The 20,731-nt window shown below is 34.8% G+C and overlaps 1 protein-coding gene across 6 annotated transcripts; it reads right to left on the reverse strand.

Annotated features, from left to right (window-relative positions):
- Nucleotides 1-470: 470 nt before the first annotated feature.
- On the reverse strand, nucleotides 471-20,132 carry bcat2 (branched chain amino acid transaminase 2). Of its 6 annotated transcripts, XM_087242494.1 has the most exons (12): nucleotides 19,918-20,043; nucleotides 14,364-14,438; nucleotides 14,176-14,255; nucleotides 11,909-12,317; nucleotides 10,600-10,710; nucleotides 10,360-10,479; nucleotides 10,122-10,285; nucleotides 6,428-6,570; nucleotides 3,855-3,940; nucleotides 2,773-2,913; nucleotides 2,534-2,608; nucleotides 478-2,416 (listed from the first exon to the last, which is right to left on the reverse strand). In XM_087242494.1, exons 1-12 carry the CDS (start codon nucleotides 19,933-19,935, stop codon nucleotides 2,375-2,377), a joined length of 1,464 nt encoding a protein of 487 aa, XP_087098620.1. In that variant the 5' UTR covers nucleotides 19,936-20,043; the 3' UTR covers nucleotides 478-2,374. The 6 variants fall into 6 exon arrangements, with proteins under 6 accessions (NP_001296456.1, NP_001002676.3, XP_087098620.1 ...); NM_001309527.2 differs by lacking the exon at nucleotides 14,176-14,255 and having other exon boundaries at nucleotides 471-2,416; nucleotides 11,909-12,109; nucleotides 19,918-20,132; NM_001002676.3 differs by lacking the exon at nucleotides 14,176-14,255 and having other exon boundaries at nucleotides 471-2,416; nucleotides 19,918-20,097.
- Between the last annotated feature and the right edge of the window lie 599 nt (nucleotides 20,133-20,731).

The following is a 20,731-nucleotide window of genomic DNA, read 5'->3' on the forward strand; positions in this document are numbered from 1 at the left end:
TAAATAAGACAAAAGTATAAAAATATATATAAAACTAAAATGTTCAGGATATTTTTAAACAATACAGCCAACCAAGTGTTTAACCAGTCATGAAACTAAAACTACTGCATGTAAAGACTATAGAATAAGATTATTCATTCATTCATTTTCTTTTCGGCTTAGTCCCTTTATTATTCAGGGGTCGCCACAGAAGAATGAACCGCCAACTTATCCAGCATATTTTTTACGCAGCGGCACGAGACACCCCTAGAATAATATTATTTAACATATTACTATTTATTTTAAAAAAAACTGAAAAAAGCTAGGTGATAAATACTGGCTATAAAGAAGGGAATAACCAGTCCATGAAAATAACCAACAGAAAAGTAATGGAACAAAATATAACATAAAGTCTAACGTTACAGGACATTTCCAAACATAATACAACCAGTTATTATACATAAAACTAAAACTACTAATCAAAAGCCATGTTACATATTTGGAAGTAAATAGAGTTTATTTGTAAAAATACAGTAACAGGAAAAAGTAAAGACATCTTTGAAAACCATCAGAAAACAAAACAAACCAAACTTGAGTGCAGCAGCGCCCCCTTCAGCTCAATACAGACAAAAAGATGAGAGAGATGGCAAAGAGAAACGAACTCCGTCAGGCACTTAAACTAAAGAAAAGAGCCGTGGAGTAGAGTGCAAGCATTAAAACACTCGTTTAAAATGAGGGGGAAAACAACATGACAGTTCATGAAGAAAAACAACAGCGATATGCATTAAAGCCATGTAACTGACGTTACTAAAACGACACCGGAAATAAGTTAAAACCAATAGGCTACATTCTACATGTCCAGCGAACATCACATACTTCACACACATGTATATACAGTTCACATTGTTGTTCCAGATATTACATCTTTAACACACACAGCCTAGTGACGATTATCACATCAATTTCTAGTGGTCTCTAGAGCTGCTATGTCTGGGCCGTCATGATGCCCTTGTGCGTGCATAAGTTCAGCTCATGGTTTTAAATCATCTAAATCTGGCGGTAATACATTGCCCTTGAAGTAGCATAATTGTTTATGATATATTTTTTTTAAAATAACATTTTAGTGTGTTTTTATCAAGAAACAGCACAGTTTGAATGAATGCTGACTGAATACTTAGCTCTCCTGATACAGAAAAAGTATGACACTAGATTCTTTTATTCTACACAAACGGACAAGATGCAATGCAATGTCTGCATTAAAATGGTAGCGTGCTGAAGTCTAATCCTCAACTGCCTGATTTCTTAAAGGAACACTCCACTTTCTCGCAAAATGCAAATTTGCTCAAGAAAGCTCAAGTAGTGTCAAACAGTTGTGTTTTACCATTTTTAAATCCATTCAGCTGATCTTTGGGTCTGATGGGAGCACTATTAGCCTAGCTTAGCATAGACCAACAAAATAAATTAGACCATTAGCACCTCGCTCAAAAATGACCAGTTTTGATAATTTTTCTTGATTGTTCTGTTGGTAAATTGTGTACTAAAGCCGATGTTGGTACTTTCTAGGTCGATTTAACTAGGAACTATACTCTCATTCAATGACCTGACTTGGCTATCCTGCTGAAAAAAAAACAGCTTAAAACAGCCCAGGCTGGTTGGCTGGTTTTAGCTGGTCGATTAGCCTGGTTTGAGAGGGGTTATAGTGGGCAGATGACGAGCTAAAACAAGAGTGACCAGGCTGGTCAAGCTTGTTTTAGCTGATCATTTTCCAGTCTGATCAGCCAAGACCAGGCTGGAAATGGCTGGAAACCAGCCTGGAAATGGCCAAACCCCTCTTAAACCAGGCTGATTAAACAGCTAAAACCAGCAGTTTTTTTTTCAGCAGGGTAAGCTAAGCTAAAAGTGCTACTGCCAGATCTGCTGACTGGATACAAAAAATGTTAAATCTGTTTAACTGTAAGGGAGTCGTAAAATGAGTTCCTTTAAAATCATTACTTTAATATAAAAATATAATTAGCTTTAGAAACAAAAGACTGAAGCATTTTAGATAAAAAGGAAACAACAAAGCATGACAGACTTTAAAAAAACAAAAGTTTCCACACTGGATCAGTAACTACTGCGAGGAGAACATATTTGCTTGTGCCTTTGCTTATATATGGCTTATGACGCTTGTGCTCGACAGGTTTAAGGACGAATTCTAGTGCTACAAATTGTGCAATAAAGACCTCTATAGCAAGCAGGATGTAAGCTGGTTTGGACAGACTGCATATATTTAATAGGTGGTTTTCTATTTCGAAAGGTTTTTGTTATTGTAGAATAACAGTCCTGTCTGTGAAGTCCACACACACAAACCGGTGAGATGAGAGAGGTTTGAGATGTGAAACCTGCATCCAATCGGTTAGACGACCAGTGGAGCCCAGTCCCTCTGAAGACGTCCATACTGTAATATGGAGCGAAAGTAAAATTCTGAATGTAATTGGAATGTTTCAGATGCTTAAAAAAAAGCACGTCTTGTATTACTGGAAAACGCAATAATGACTAAAGAGAATCTCCATACCTGGATGTCAGTGAGCTCCTTGTGGAATCGCTTGGCAAGGTCTGGCCCATTCTTCATTGTAGGAATTTGGTAAGTCTAAAATAAAAAAGTCAGATTGACAGATGTATTCATTTAGTGCAAAAAGGCTTTTGGCATACATGTTCAACAACATGAGTTACGGTTAAGAGACAGTGTGTAGTCATTACAAAGCTTAAGTATTATCTTTATACAAGTACATATGTAGTAGTAGTGACACTGACTTGTCCTTTGTAGAGCAGACTGCCAACGGGACACACCACACATGCAGTGCCCGAACCGAAGACCTCCAGCACCCGACCCTCATCTAAAGCCCCCAACAGCTCCTTCATGAAAACTCTCCGCTCAGTCACTTTGAATTCCCCCTAAAAAAGCCACACAACTATTAAAAAAATAGTATGAACAGAGACTTTAATACAGATTATATATTATGTGTCATTTATAATAAGTCATTACAGAACTGTGAGTACATTAAGCATTTTCCATTCATTTTCGTTAAACTGACATAAAACACATGTATAATTTACAGTTAAGTGAATCCATTATTAATGTCAAATAGTGAAAGATGCTGAACTTATTGTTGAACTTAACCACTAACAGTTGACGTCTTGCATCATGTTGTGCTTTAGCTTCAGATGATAACCTCAATCCAACCACCACATGGCATGTTTAATCTAGGATTTTATGTTTTCATTAGATTATTGTTTTTATTTTAAAAGTGAATGAGAAATTCACTTTTATAAATTTACAATATAATTAATCTACTATTAAATATTTATGTTTATAAACATTTTTAACAAATTCCTGTTTCTGTAAAAAATTGAAGAGTAATTCAAAGAAAAAAAAATTACATTTCCGGTTAAATTGCTATTTTTTTAAAACCAAAAGCAATTCTATAGATATAAATAATAAAATGAAAACAATTTTCGCTTTAAAAAAATAATAATAATAAAAAATAAAAAGCTTAACTCCAAGATATAAAAACAGTGATATTCCTGTAGACATGATTAACTCATAGATATTCTGGATTTTTTCTCTACACTGTTATTGGGCTTAAATTGCAATGCATTTAAGCCTTTCAGTTTAAAAAAACAACCAATTTAAAACCATTTAAGGAAAAAAACAAACAATATTGCAAAAACTATTATATGACTATACAAATACTTCATAAAAATATAAAATGCGTCATAATTCTGTTAAAACTAATGTAAATGCTATTAAGTATAATCTATTATTCAGATCACATTTCCTTTTACTTAACGCAAACTTTCCCTTTTTTACATCATCATCTGCTCTTGTTTCTCACCCATTCTCTGGCGAGGTCCAGCAGAGACTGTCTGGTGACTCCTGGAAGAATGACGCCATCAAGTGGAGGAGTGACCAGCTCTTTTTCTGAAAACACACACCAATGCCCATGAATTGAGATGCACTTATGTGCATCACCAGCAGAGGGAGACATTTTGTATGCAATAACAAAATTCGACTACATGTCAACACCTTGCCAAACTAAACAGCAGGGCACACTGCATGACGAACTGATTCCCATAATGCAATACCCTTGATTTGACCTGCTATTTTGAGAGTGAGAAACAAGCCAGAAACAATATGGTCTCTTTAAGTCTCCCATTTCATAAAAAAAATGGTTCCATGACTTATTCATTCATGATTTTAAAGACTTTACAAAAACACATTCTTCCCTTAAAAGTGCTATTCCTAGCTAATTAAATAAATCATTTAAACTTAAAATGAGGATTTTTTACTATAGAAAGCTCCAAAATTTGAGATTTTGTTAATATGAGACTTTGTGTGTACAAATGGCAATAATCTGAAATTAAGCTATTCATGACTGCAAGAATCCCCTAAGATACCGGACACAACTAAAATCACTTAAGTAACCAGCTTTTCAGCAGGAGCCTCAGAAAACACAACTTTTTCCCCTTAAAAATAAATATCACAATTCCCTAACGTTTGAATCTTTTTAACTAAGGCAGGGCAAGGTATTTCCCTTTTCACTGCCATTTGAAAAAAAAAAAAGAATATAAGCATAACCACATCACAAAGTCATTCTCTCAATAACAGACGGGTATGCAGGCAGTAAATCACTGATCCTTGAATGTCTCACAAAGTTATACGTTTATTAATCAGTACTGTCATCAATATAAACATAACAGCTTTTTTTCAGACTTGTTTTCAGGCAAGGTGATTAAGATTGCTCTACATTCGACGCCCAGAAATCTTGTCTATTTAAAACAATCAGAGGACCACTGAGCGTCTGCTAAAGTGTTTTAGAAAAGTGTGCCATATGCATCAGGCTGAGACTAGGTCACCTGCTACAATTTTTCCAGCATAGTAAAGCTCTAGCAAAGTAGAGTAAATATTGTCTATAGAAACAGCAGCCACAATATTTCAATACTTGCTCTAAAAAAGCAATTAAACAAGCAACACCATGTTTCTAACTAAATGTGACGTCAAGACGCTCTTTAATATGGAAAAGATACCGTTTAATGAGAGTTTTGGTTTAATTATTTACGAAGGCGACGCGTAAAATTTCTATTTTGGAAACTATTTCTATTTTTGTGACATCGCAGCATAACATTAGCATATACTACTGTGAGAAAGATCACCTCAGGTAAAGATTATTTGCTTTTTTCAGTGTTAAATGCTCACAATAAAGCTGCCTTTCCAATGTACACGTCATTCGGACATGACTGTCGGAATATCCCCCCTTGTGACAGTTGCACAGAATTTTCAGTTTAGTCATGCACTGGGAGAGAAGCTGATTCATGCGGTGTCTAAAATAAAGGAGAGCAAAAAGAGCCTTTATTCTCAGTGCGTTCACCAAGGTTGAATAAATGAATGAATACTAGAATCTCGTAGACCGCTAATCATTTTGGAGGGAATGTAGAGGCAACATAAAAAAAACATAATTTATTTATTACTCATTTATGAATAGTAATGTTTTATTAATATAGAAGAATATAAAGAACAGAAGAATATAAAAAAATAATAATAATGAAAAAAGTACTATTTCTCATCTTGCACACACGGACCTGCTCGGACAACACTATTATACATCACATCTGGTCAACCAGTCACATGGGGTCTAGTCGCAGAATATTTTAATGTATTCGCAGCTCAAATCGGAACCGAATTTTCCGTACACGGAGAACTCCACGCAACTCTCAGACTACTCTCCATTGGAAATGAATGACTTCCAGTCTGTTGCTTGTCGTGTGCAGGGGAAAGGCGGCTTGAGAGTTTAAATATCATTTTTATGTGACATTTATCACCATATTAATGAAAGACTGTTTAAAAATGAAATTCAGAACTGTAATTCAGCACAAACCAACAACATCAGTCCCTTAGTAGCCTATTAATAATGATGATAATGAGGTTTAATATGTATTAATTAAATTAAAAGTCTTTACAATTTCATTGGGAGTGACGTGGCCTGTATTTAAGTGTTTCTGTCATGCCATTAGTGACGATGCTTTTGGTGGAAAGAGACAAATTGTTTGAATCTTATCGCGATGTATGTTGTTGGGACAGTGTTAAACTTTGTTTTTACCTTATATTAGGATGTATTTTTCCACACTACTTGCATTTGATTGTTGGTCAAGACTCTTGCCTCTTATTTGGTCACGCTCTGTTTTAATGGATTTCACCAAACTGGGACGAGTATTCAAATGCTTCTTGAAGTGTTTAAAGGTGGACAAATTCAAAGTGTTATAGACCACATTGACACTTGTATTTAGTGTTATTTACTTACGATAAGATTGTCAAAAACAAATCATTACACCAGATTAAAATGAGGCCTAAATGCAGCTGAACCACACACTTCAACTGCAGAAGCACTCTGGAAGCGGTTCACCATCTCACCTCCTTTCTTTGTGGTCCAGTAGATGAAGAGATTCATGGTGCCGACCTCAGTGATCTCCTCACTCTCTCCATACAGCCAGAGGACCTGCTGACAGCCCTGCTTTGCCGCCTCATTCTGGACAGCGATGGTCGGCCCATAGTTGCTGACAAACAGAAGCCACAATTGCAGCATTTAGACCCGCAGCATTACTACATTTAAACACACATCCGAGAAAGAAAGTGCTTTATAATCAACAGTAAAACACTGTGATTCATTATATAAACAGTCTACACATTATCTGAACACTAAAGGGCAGCAGCAGGAGCTTTGCTAAAGTGGGCCTTAAATGCTTAATGTGACGGTCAGATAAGGCCTGATAAGAAGGCGAGGAGCAGCTGATAAAAAGCACATAAACAGAAGCAGAGCCGCATTAAAGTGAAGGGTGAGGATTCACTGCAATCCCTAGTTGCATGTGACTAGACTAGTAAAGCTACTTCAATTCTCTGAACAGTCTGACGTAGAATCGCTACTCCTAGACTCCAAACTGGCAAATGTAAAACACAAATGTTTGGCTCGTGGCATTGAGCGAGGCAATGGAGTGTGACAAATAACTAAACTCCGGGCCAGATGTGGAATGGCTCTTCTGGAATTTGTGATCTAACCATTAAAACAAAAAATGAATCACTATCCTGCAATGAAAAAGTGAAAATTGGATAAGCAACCTACTGGTGTTTGTAACAGTCAACTAAAACTAGTTAGATGGTTTTGAGTGAAAAAAAATAAAAAAAATAAAAAAATCAATCAAAACAGAATTATATATATATATATATATATATATATATATATATATATATATATATATATATATATATATATATATATATATATATATATGTATGTATGTATGTATGTATGTATGTATGTATGTATATGTATGTATATATGTATGTATGTATGTATGTATGCATGTATATATGTATGTATGTATGTATATTAGGGATGCACAATATATCGGCGGCCATATCGTTATCGGCCGATAAATGCTATTTTTAAGATTATCGTTTTTGATCCGATGTCTAAATTAGGCCGATATCTTTAAGCCGATAAAATACGTAATTGTACAGACCTGCATGCCGCGCACGCGTGGCCGGAACTTGTTCAGACTTGCCCAGTGCACTATAATGGATCTCTCCCATACTGTTTATTCCTTCAAAGTCTGTCATTTATTCATGTGGTATTGCTGTGCGTTAATAAGTCAGTAAGTAACCATGTTCCTTATCATTGTAGATGTGTTTGATTGAGTGTCATTGTGTATTTTGCTTTAAATCGCCTCAGGAAAAATATTACATGTGTAAACCTTCCCTGCTCTGTCTCTTTGTTGTGTAGAGATAGCAGGGGATCTTAACTTATTACTCCAGGGCCGAATAATATTAGTTTCGTGGTGAATTGCCTTCTCTTTTAGTTGCAGCTGGTGAATGAACGAGGACACATGTAACTTGGTCCAAAATATTTATTACTTTCCGTGTGGTAGAACAAATCAGTCACCTAAAATAGTCTCATTGCCCAAAAACCGCTCCTCCTTTCTCTCTCCCTCTCCGCTTCACACACACACCCCAAACTGCAGCTGGACCCGCACATTTTACAACACGTGTAAACATAACGGTTGTTTGTAATTTGATTATTTGTTATTATCAACGCGCTGCTTGTCATGTGTTGTTGATGTAAGATGTGTTCAGTTTGATCGGAATATTCATATTGAATGTCATATATATATATATATATATATATATATATATATATATATATATATATATATATATATATATATATACATATATATACAGTTGAAGTCAGAATTATTAGCCCCCCTGAATTATTAGCGCCCCTGTTTATTTTTTTCACCAATTTCTGTTTAATTGAGGGAAGATTGTTTCAGCACATTTCTAAGCATAATAGTTTTAAAAACTCATTTCTAATAACTGATTTATTTCATCTTTGCCATGATGACAGTAAATAATATTTTACTTGATATTTTTCAAGACACTTCTATACAGCTTAAAGTGACATTTAAAGGTTTAACTAGGTTAATAAGGTGAACTAGGCAGGTTAGGGTAATTAGGCAAGTTATCGTATAATGATGGTTTGTTCTGTAGATTATCGAAAAAATTATTAGCTTAAAGGGGCTAATAATTTTGTCCCAAAAATGTTTTTAAAAAAATTAATAACTGCTTTGATTCTAGCCGAAATAAAACAAATAAGACTTTCTCCTGAAGAAAAAATATTATCAGACATACTGTGTAAATTTCCTTGCTCTGTTAAAAAAAATTTGGGAATTATTAAAAAAAAAATAAAAAAATAAAAAGGGGGCTAATAATTATGACTTCAACTGTATATACATATCGGCTATCGGCCTCCAAGTCATACATATATACACACACATATATATATATATATATATATATATATATATATATATATATATATATATATGTGTGTGTGTGTGTGTGTATGTATAAGTAATAATAAAAGACAAAATAAATAGACTAAAACTAAGTTTTAATACAGATTTTTTTCTGTCATGTGATCTGTGTGGAGAACTGGCTTGCAAAACAATGGGCTGTAATGGCAGCTTACACTGAGATTTGTAATGAAAACAGAACAAAAGAGAGACAGATGCAACGCGCAAATTTAAGGGCACTTGTAAAATGTGTACTTTAGATTGGGATGGGATAATGTTGCTGTTTTGGAACAAACTGGCACAAACTTCCTGGCTTTTCTTTCTCTGATGGAATTCTGAAGATGCATGTCTCCTCGGCGGTTAGTATCCCATTGCACAACAATTTACTTCCATTTGGGCTTAAAAAATAAATCACTCAGCTTGTGACTTGGCGGTCAGTGGGAGATGGTAAACTGGGAGTGGTAGTCTTGTCCAGCAGGGGAGTGTTCCCTTATTGGCAACATCATGCGAAAGCTATCAATAGTACTCTGTAACCAACAAAACAACTTTGTGGTTCAACACTACTTGCTTTTGTTTATGATTATACAACTAACAATAAAAATAAAATGGAAGTTTGAGTAATGCTTTTATGCATATGCTTATATTGAAGCTGCACAATCCTGGACATACTAAAAAACCACACTGTTTGATTAAAATGAAGATTACAATTCTGAATACACACCAAGACAAAAAAAAAGTTATGTAATAGAGATTCGAAAAAAAATGCTGATGTCGTCTGTTTAAAAATCTAAATTAATAAAAAAAATTATGAATGAATAAAGGAATGATTTAAAGGCTTACTTATAAAAACCTAATTTCATTACTAGATGAATCAGTATTTTTAATGAAACTCTTGAACTAACGTTTCACTGACGCATATTTTTAACAGTTACATAGTACCTGATTTAATTTTTATTTTAAGCTTTCAATTTCTTTCAAAAGTTTTTTAAATCCAAACTATTATGTTTTATCCCAAAGAAATACAAATAAGGCATGACTGAAAAGTCCTTTTAATTGCCATTCTCAGAAACTCTTTTTGTCTGGGTTAAGTGCAAACCTGAATTATAAGGCTGTGACAGAACTTGTTTAAGTTTTAATAGACATAGCTGAATCATTGTCATTAAGTAACAATATTGGTTGGGAGCTTAAATGAAGATCAGAATCTTTTACAACTAACCATTCAGCTCTGTATGTGATCGCGCTAATTAAAAACTCACCCGCCCATTTTGTACTCTCCGACGCCACCCCTCCAGGCACGGACGTATCGAGGATCTGCCAGCAAAGACACCGGATTAAAACTTCCAGTGGCAAAATAAGGTCCAACGGGTCCAACGATGACAAACAGCAAAGCGTGACCAGCTCGAGAAACACCTAGTGAAGGCTGAAACAAGAAGAAGGGTAAAAAAACACTAAAATCCTCAATCTGGTGACTTTGTAACATCTAACGCTTCTTACTTCGGTTCCTATGAATGTTGGTCTGATGTAGAGGCTGGCATCTGTGGAGTAAGGAACCCATTCTTGGTCAGTCTCAACCAGCTTATTGATGCATTTCAGCAGTTCAGCCTTATCAAACAACTGAAAGAGAAGGAGAGAATACGTTAGGAATATCCAGCTCATATATCGAGTTAGGTGAAATATGATAATATCACTGATCATCAGCCATTAAGCTGAAGTAGCTGTGTAATGAAGACTAACAGGCAGACAACTCCTTTCAGCACTCCGATGCATCCGCTCCATATTCAGCATAGGCCTGAAGAGACGGATGTTGTTGTCCACTCCCCGAAAGGCCTTCATACCCTCAAAGAGCTAAAAAAAAAAAAAACATGTACAAGATGAAATATATAAATGTTAGGGGTTTCAAAAATTATATTTTCTAGTTATTTAGTAGCAGACCAGAAATGGTTATGATGTACTGTCAATTTTCTGATGTCAACAAAAAAAACAAAAAAAACTCAATCTCTCCCACACAATGAGCTTTGGAACACAATGCTGCATATTTCATTTTGAAAAATGATTTTGTGACCATTTTGTGACCTTTAACACATTTAAGAAGTGTGTTTTCTTTGAGCAAGTAAAATTAAAGCTTCAATTCATTATTCTGACTCCTTGTATTTAATAACAAAAGTGTATATATGAAAAGTAAAACTGAAAATCGATGATTGAATCATACAGTATACTTTTTATTCAACAAATGTGTCAGTAATGTTGGTTCACGTACAAGTTTGTCCATGTCACTTGCCGTCTTAAACTTGTCATAATTACAGGATTCAGACTAGTAAAAAGCATGCACATCTTTTTAGAACTTAATTACAACTTGAAAACCAGTAACAGTGAATATCGGAGAGCTCTGACTAGTACTACCCTGCAGATTGATTCATTCTGAGTCTGTGAGCTGTCATCTCAAAATTATAGTAATCTTTTATTTTTTTTTTATCCAAATATGTTTATTGGGAATATACCAAAAATTATTTAGGATGCCAAAGTACAATGAATATCAAGATATTCCTTTTTTTACAATGAGCAAAAACAATTATGAAACAATTGCCCTCGATTTGTTTCTGCTTTAGATACACAGCCATTTTATTTTAGCTAATTGGCTTTGCGAATGTACATAAACAACTGTATTTACATCATCAAAGAGAAATCTGCAAACCTTTGAAGGAATAGTTCACCCAAATAATGAAAATTCTGTAATCATTTACTCACCTTCCACTTGTTCCAACCTATTTCTTCAGCTAACAACAAAAGGAAGATATTCTGAACAATGGTGGTAAAAAAAACGCCACTGATTTTCATACTATGGACGTCAATGGCTGTTAATTTCCAACGTTCTTCAGAATATATTTTGTGTTCAACAGAAGACAGAAACTCATTAAAGTTTACAACTACTTGAGTGTGACTAAATTCAAAGTTTTGGGTGAACGATCCCTGTAATTACCACATTTTTACCCTCACTGTTAAATCCACTAAATAAGAAAAAGTGACATTTTTTGTGCTCTCTCACCTCTATTGAGTAATGCAGGGCTGAGCATGCTGGGTGAAGGGACAGATTCTGGAAGGGCTTGATCTGAGGGTTCTCCCATCCTCCTGCTGCAGACCAGCTGATGGTCAGCATGTGGTCTGAAAACTGCTTGCCAAACACGAGCGTTGACGGATCTGGCTTTGGCTTTAGCACCGAGCTCTTCTCGATGGTCAGATCTGCAGCCTGACATAAACAATCGGAAAGACAGAGAGAGAGAAAGAGACAAAAAAAGGGAGAGAAAACGAAAAGACAGAGAGGGGTGGGGAGTACAGCGGGGCACGTGGAGAGCTGTTTATTCATTGTCACTGATTGCACATGCATATGAAAAAAAAAATAATCTGGATTCATCATGCCAGTCAAGCACTTATGGAAATTGAATTCAATTAAATTGCTGTGAAAAAAATGAAAGGGGGTTGTTTGGAAGAAAGAAAGAAAGCATGCAAGAGGGTGAAAGCACAAAAAAAGAGACGTCAGATCCCAGAAGGTGACACTGCTAGACACTTAGAATAGGGCTGGGCGATGTGACAAAAATATATCACAATAAAAGTCATCTCATATCATACATCTATGTAAATTCAGTCAGTTAATAGTTACTATATTGGCCAATGGAAAGACTTTCTTGTTTTACAATTTAAAGTATGTTTTCAGAAATCTACTCATGTTTATATGATCATAACTCTTCAGGTCAAAAGTTTGATTAAAAATGTACAAACATAAAATAAATATTAAAGAGCCACTATTATGCATTATAAAAGGTCATATTTTGGTTTTGGGGGTCTCCAACAACATGCTGATATACATGCAAGGTCAAAAAAAACATTTTGATTGTCTTATAATATGCATTTATTTTTACCTAATTATCCTAACGACTCCCATATGATTCGTTCAGCGATTCATTTGTTCTTCTTTGAATGAGGCAAATTTTCTGTGATTGGTCCGATGAGCCAGTCTGTTGTGATTGGTCGACTGTGTTCAGCGTGAGACGGAGAGAAACGCCCAGCATGGTTAAAAAATAGTCAGTGCACAAAGTATTTGTGAGAGCCCAATGCAGGAGAGCAATAAAGCAGTGCAATTAAACACCAGCAAATTACTCTACTCTTAAACCTAACCCAAAGTAATTACAATGACACACATTCAATATTAATCTATACAGTGGCAAAGGTTAAACGATTTAGAAAAAATTGACTGTCACGCATGTGGGGAACAGCTGATAGAAATAAATAGCTGGAGATTACGAGCACAAAACGCATTAAATCGGTAAAGGAAGAAGCACGAGTCACGTTTTCAACGTGGTTTTAGATGCAATATGTGAATAGCCCCATACAGATTTAACCTGAGAGATACAAGCACTGATCTATTACAGATACGTGATTACAAGCCGCACAGAGTAATTACAAGTTATAACACACAATTAAATACATATTTTGCAAACTCCAGAAAATGAGGCAATCATTTTAATCATGCTTCACGTTGTTTAGGAAGAAGAAAGACGTATAGACACGTATATACAAATCCCGCAGTTATTGTATCAATCATCAGAAAAATGACATGAACAAACACAGCCCACGGTTAGCTATACTGTGGTGTTGTTGTGAAAATGAACTTTAACCCTTTATTCCCCACAGCTGCATGTCTGGCCATCTCTCAGTGATGGTAATCGTCGCGTCATGATCAATCCTATGATCCCTAACACTCCGCTAGTGTCTGAAGGGAAAGCCACGTTCACGTTTTACCAGATCCGACAGTTCATATTTGGTATTGTTTTGTGTCGATGTCAAAACAGACGATCCAGACAAACGACAAATCCTTTAAACAACTCTAAGTCGAATCTTTTAATTAAAAAATAAATTAATAAATAAATAATCAATATTTTTTCAAACAAGGTGTACTTTCTGATTTAACTCTCAGCTGGATATTTTAGAGCGGTTGCACGCTGCATGGAAGGTAATTTTCAAAAACCCAAAATAGTGGCTCTTTAATCAAATATAAAACATTTTTTAAAAACTAAATGCTTACAGGTCCAACTTACCAAAAATAAAATGAATAATGTAAACATTGTGCTTTTAAGATAGCAATTATCACAATGCTGTTATTCATGTGTAATCATGTGCTCTTAGAAATGATTTAAAAAGTATTAAAATAACACCACAACATAAACAATAATACCTAATGTACAACAGTAGACTTTTTTTTTTCATACGATATATATCACCATATTGCACAGCCCTACTTAAGAAAATACAACTCACAATGAGCCGTAAAACTTCACAGGTATGAAAAAGCTCTTTAGTGGCCCATAAAAAGTCACCGTAGCAGCTGTGACACAAATCTGAAACAACAACACATCACAAGACCCGAGGCCAGGGCTGAATTGTGGTGGCATAGAAATAGGAGTGCTGGATAACCCTGGCTCTTTTCAATATTATTATTTCAGTACCTTGAAGGAGGAGCTGACGAAGCGCAACGACCCACATGACAAGGAGAGAGGGTGAAGAAAGCGTCCGTTCACTGCCTAAAAACACAGAAGCAGAGTGTGGCTTTAATTGATTCATAGCTCAGTCAGACACAGAGCGCGCTGTTGTTCTCGACAGCTGTTGTTTAGCCCTCATGAAAAGTGAAGGTTGAGTATGTACCAGCTGTATATACCTGCATTTGAGCACAAGGAGACAGCTGGGTCACACAGCTTTTAATAGCTTAACACCAGCAAATATAAAACGCTTAACAAGTAGTGCTGTTTGCTCAAGTTGTTTCCTCTTTAAATTATTTTCCAGGCCCAATTTACCAATGGGTATTTGTTTGCTTTATAAATAATGTAGCAGGGCTACATAATAGCTTGCTGCTCGATCTGTCAGGTGACTTCTCTTAGCACAATGCAAATGTTTTACAAGTTTAGTTTGTGTTAAAATAATGGCCCGTTTCAACTAACTATGATTTGTTTTTGTGAACTGGCATTTAAATTGTTTTTGTAGTTTGCGGGATAAATATTTTCTTGATTTTGTTTTTTATTAATGTAAAAAAATGCTCTTACCCCTTAAAACAAGCACTTGGATCTTTTTTTTTTGTGTGGATTTTCTTTTTATAAATGTAAAAAAAACACTTGCCCTTTAAAACCAGCACTTTGTCTTTTCTTTAATCTTTTTTTTTTTTTAAATGTAAAAAAAAATGTTCTTGCCCTTGAAAAGTAGCACTTGTCTAAAAAAATTATTTCTTGAGTTTTTTTCTTTTTAAATAAATAAATAAATGCTCTTGCCCCTTAAAACTAGCTCTTCACCTTTTCTTGTCTACCTTTTCTTTTTTATAAATACAAAAAATGCTCTTGCTCTTTAAAACTAGAATTAAAACTGAATTTTTCTTTTCATGGTCACGTTTTGTTATTTATTTAGTTCAGCAAGGGAAGCAGTGGCCCAGAAGACTCACCTGTTTTTATTATTTTTCTTGGGAGTTAGGTAAGATCTCTTCTGCAGGAACAGCTATAGTCAGGGAACTGTTGTTTAGCTGCCCTACCTGTCCACAGTTAGTTTGTTTAAAATTTGTGTTTCTTCTTGTAAAGTTGATTTTAAATAAGATTAAAAATATATTTACAGTCAATTTATCATATTTAAGCGTCTGTGTGTTTCAGATGTTCGGCTTAAATCCTGATCTCATTAATAGAGCCAGTTTGGATTTTGTAACAATGAATGTAAAAAATGCTCTTGTCCTTGAAAACTAGCACTTTGCACAAAAAACATGCCACTCTGAATTTCTAATACTAACAGCGTCTTATTTATTGTCTGTTTACACCTACATATGTTAATTCAAAACAAATTATACTAATTATGATACTATAATACTAAAAATTAGGGCTGCAAGATATTGGAAAAATCTGACATTGCAATATTTTGTATTTCTCTGATATATTTTGTGATGTGAATATAGGAATTCTTCATTTTAAACATATTTGTGTGACATTGTAAGGGACTGGATGTCAAATATAGATAACAAATAACCTACAACTTAGCATAGATAAATAAAATATAGCAAAGATAAAAGTGAATTTGAGTTTTCTGGAGAGTCTAACAGTATTCAGGTACAGATATTGTGTTCACAACAAAAAAGGAACTTATAAATATTTGAAAACAGTAAGTAATGGTTGTACTATCTCTTTAGTAATTGGTTAACTATCTTTTTAAAAATGCATGCAAATGATAAACTTTTACTCTATTATAATTCAACTTTGCATTGATTATTATGAACAATAATCCCAACTCAAAATTGAAGATCCTGCTATTGCGGATGCACACATTGCGATATCGATGGTGAAAGAATATATTTTGCAGCCCTACCAACAATCCATTTAAAATTTCTAAATAAAAAATCTGACCTTCTAAAAATAACACACTCTATTTTATATTATATCTTTATATAGGCATGTAGAGCAACGCAGTAGCGCAGTAATTAGTGCGGTCGCCTCACAGCAAAGGGTTGCTGGTTCGAACCTTTGCTTAGTTGGCGTTTATGTAAGGAGTTTGCATGTTCTCCCTGTGTTCGCGTGGGTTTTCTCCGAGTGCTCCGGTTTCCCCCACAGTCCAAAGACATGCAGTACAGTGAAGCTAAATTGTCCGTAGTGTATGAGTGTGTGTGTGTGTGAATGTGTGTGTGGATGTTTCCCAGAGATGGGTTGCGGCTGGAAGGGCATCCGCTGCGTAAAAACGTGCTGGATAAGTTGGCGGTTCGTTCTGCTGTGGCGACCCCAGATCAATAAAGGGACTAAGCTGACAAGAAAATGAATGAATGAATAGCCATGTAGACAAATAAAAAGGGCTGACAGAGACTGGTCATAGTATTTGTTCATTTTGTCGAATTGATTACTTCTACCGTCCGACATTTAAATCACCTTTTTTTTTTTTTTTTATAAAAGTGTCTAGCAAATAATAAAAGTAAATGTAAACGCAACCATATTGTCACACAAAGTTGCTTGGAAGCAAGTCTGCAAGGTTAGTAAATCAAAGTGTAACAGTACTGCAGGGAAGGAGACCTGAGGCTGCACAACTCTGACAGAAATTCAATAACTTTAAGGCTATAATGTGATTAAATAAAAAAGCACTTGCAATCCAGTTATGCTTTCGCCAATGGAAGAGCATCAGATCATTCAATCTCCCAATAATACAACCATCTCTATTAGAATGCGTTTTAAATTCACTGCAAAAACTACTTATTTGTGACTAGAAACTTTAACCAATCACCTTCCAAATTTCATCAAGTGATTATGATGACACCAACAAAATATCACAACACAAGGAAAGGATAAATTATTGGCTCCAATTTTGATAGCATTTGCTACAAAATCATTTATGTAGGTCACAAAAATATTTACAAAGAGTCCCCGCAAAATTCAAGACGGACCATATGTTTTTGAAAACTACCATTTTTGTTTATTGTTATGTTAGCTAATTAATTCATCTTAAAATGGGTTAGTTAGTTTAACAAAATCCTTGGTTGAAATCTACTGCAGATGTATCTGTGCATAGAAATTATATGCATATTGATATAATAGTGATGACACATTTCCAGAATTATTATCTATTAATTACCAGTGATTAGTAACTATTAGGTACTAGTGAATTTTCTTGATAAAAGTGCATCAGTTATTTTATTTTTAACTCAATTTCAGAAACAATGTTAATCTAGCCATTTACAATGGTTTAAAAAAACTAGTCAAACTTGTCTTTCTTGAAGCTATAAAATAAGACGCAATACCACCTAATGCAAAGGTTACACGTAAAACAGGCTTAGGATGATACCAGCAAACTGGATTAGATGCTAGTAAGAAATCAGTTGTTAATATCACTAATGTCCTAAAAATGTTATATCTGAAAACTGCAACAAGTATGTACTTAATATGATTAATACAAAAAAAAAACTATTGCAAATAAACACTTGAATGATTAATCAGAATTTTATAGTTCAAAACTAAACTATCAAACTGTCAAACTAGTAAAACTAAACATTTAAAGAGTCAGCATCAGCATGACAAGACAAAAGAGGAAAACAAGACATGACACTGACATAAACTGGATTGCAAAAGTTAAAGGTGCAGTAGGTGATCTGCCTAAATGCTAACCGGTTAGCATAATATCTTTCAAATACAATCCCTCCCCTGCCATCCGAAGCTATACCACCTGAAATCGCAAACGTGCACATCAAAGATGACAGACACCAACTAGATCATGTCATTCGCTAGTTGGAAAAGTAAAGCAGGCTAGGCGGAATAGCGCTACTTATTTATGGTTTGTCGTTAAACTAAATAAAAACCAACATTATCAATGCTGTTAAAGGCCCTTATGAAACTGAAAAAAATAGTCACATGAATCGTCTGGAAAATTTCAGTGGCTGAACAACACTTCTGTGCATATAACCCGTTCATAAAACAACAAAATCTTCATCAGCTTTAGGGGACTAAAATACTTTTAAAACAGAACATTACCTGTCTATAAGAAATACTTCAGCCGTGGTGTTGTTCTTTCTTCAGCATGCAAAAGTAACTCAAATATTGATTCAGGATTTTAAAACGTTTTTATTCAGCATTTTATTTTACCGCTGTTACTCATGTCCATGTGAATGCGCATCAGTGGATCTGCGCGAACAGATGCAAAGTAGTTCAAATCTACATTTGCTGACAGACAGTTTGGGCTACTTATCAGAATTATCAGCCCGACAATATTTAATTAAATGAACTTTTTTTTGTTTTATGCCTTTCACAGAATTTAAAAATACATAAATACATTTAGATCATTTACTTTAATCATTACTTTTGGCTTTCAACCAGCACAACCAAAAATGTTTCTGAAGACTACTGCACCTTTAAACAGTAACTTTCTGAGCAATAACTAGCTGAGGAAAACTCAAGCAGACATTATCCAATACTATATACTAATACAATTATTTAAAAGTCGTTTTGAAAGCCTACTTTTAAAATTACTATTATAATACATGCGAGAAACTCCATGCAAATGTTTACCTTGCCATTAAAATTAGGTTTTCACCAATATACGGAAACCCTTTCTACGTTTTTTTTTTGTGTTTGTGTGTAAGCAAGTATTTTACAGCACTTTAGAAATACTCAAAAATGTATTTGTCAATGGTTTCAAACTATTATAATTGATCTACCAAAGTCACACAAGTGGCAATTTCACATCCGCCACATCCATAACGGAGAGATTTCACATGCATAATGACACTTTTCTTCATAAATGCAAAAATATTAAATAAAATAAAATCAATCATGTTTGTTCTATAGAAAGCCGACTCTTATTCTTATGATTATCTTTTTATAAAAAAAATTTTTTTAGGTTGTGCAGTTTAATTCACAGAATTTCTACAATGTTGTATACTGTAAACTCGCCGACTTTTGGTAACACCCAAAACGCATGTTCATTTCCCTGATTTAAAGTGTAACAAAAATGTTTACAGATTGATATTTTTCTGTTTTCATAACTATGTGGTCAATTGTTCTGGAAAATATGACAGTTGCTTCAATATAATATTAACGTATAATTACTATGTGAATTTATTTTTTGGGCTTTTAATGCAAATGTCACATCCATAACGCTGGAATTGCTCATATATTTTGTAAATGAACGTCGCGTGCGTTCACACAAGTAAAGCAAGTTAATGCTCATGTGAACCACACGCGTTCATCAGAACATTGTCATTTATTCCAGTATCTATTATTACCAGTTATTAACAGCGTAAAAACAAATTACACTGGTTAATAAATATTAAAATATCCACATTTAAACATTTAAAAACACCAAATGTTCAAACCCTGCCTCCCGCTCCTGTGCTGACTGAAAACTGTACTGTTGACAATTTGCAGCGTCTATGATCTGCAGGTTGAAGCTGCTAATTGCATTTGTTACCATACGCCAGATAAATCTGTAATGTTAAATCAGGGTCGTTAATTATTGACTGTTGGGTTTGGAGGAGATAAGTAAGCCGATCTTTGAACTCACCGTCCTGAGCGCTGCCATCGCTGCTGCTGCTGTTGCTACTGCTGTGAGATGAATGGTAAACTCGTCCGAGTGGGAGCAACAGCTCAGGACAGACAGGCCGGGCTCTGCGTTCCGGATTGGAGACCTGCGGAAACAGCGCCATTCTGCTGGGTTTTGAACACCTACATGCCCCTTTAGTTGTTATTTGTGACTCGTTCGCATTATTTGCAACACGAGCAGTGTTTTATTTGCAGCATAGGGTTAGTTTGAAACAAATGAATACTATTATTTGTGACGAAACAAGGATGTAGCTTTAAAAATTTTAAGTCACGTTTTCTCATTGAGTGCACGTAATTATATTTCATATAGCTAATGTTTAATATCGAAGTATGTATGTAATCTATTATTAGGACTATATATTAATTAAAATTGCATTCATGTTACAAACAACATATCGCATTTCCATTAAATGGTTAATAAACCGCGGGTAGGCGTGACGGATCTCACGCATCTGATTGGATGAAACTAGGGTCACACGACGTAATCGACGGGGTCAAACAAGGTTATAATGGAAACATTCCATTCATTGGTCAAAAAGAGGCGTTGGTCGCGTCCAGTTCAATGATTGGCTTCTGGAAATGTGCAGAAATGTGTTTCATGTCAGTAGCTTCAGCTGATCATGTGATCAAACCTTCCGTTATCGGTATCAAGCATTATAGTAAACAAGAATGTGTGATTTTAAATTGCAGAGATTAAAATCCAGTTTCTACAGAGGTTTACAATTTAGTTTAGTGAGTTAAATTTAATCTCAACCTGTAACTTATTAACTTGAGAG

This window comes from Danio rerio, chromosome 3 (genome assembly GCF_052040795.2).
Source record: "Danio rerio strain M-AB ecotype USA chromosome 3, GRCz13ab, whole genome shotgun sequence".
NCBI classification, from domain to species: domain Eukaryota; kingdom Metazoa; phylum Chordata; class Actinopteri; order Cypriniformes; family Danionidae; genus Danio; species Danio rerio.

Bases quoted from the DNA above. Each gene is read 5' to 3' on its own strand.
- bcat2 (XM_087242494.1), bottom strand. The intron at 12,318-14,175 runs GTGAGTTGTATT...TTTTTTTCACAG, and splicing joins GTGAAGTTTTACGGCTCATT to CAATTTAATTGAATTCAATT. The intron at 6,571-10,121 runs GTGAGTTTTTAA...TCTGTTTGTCAG, and splicing joins GGAGAGTACAAAATGGGCGG to CAACTATGGGCCGACCATCG.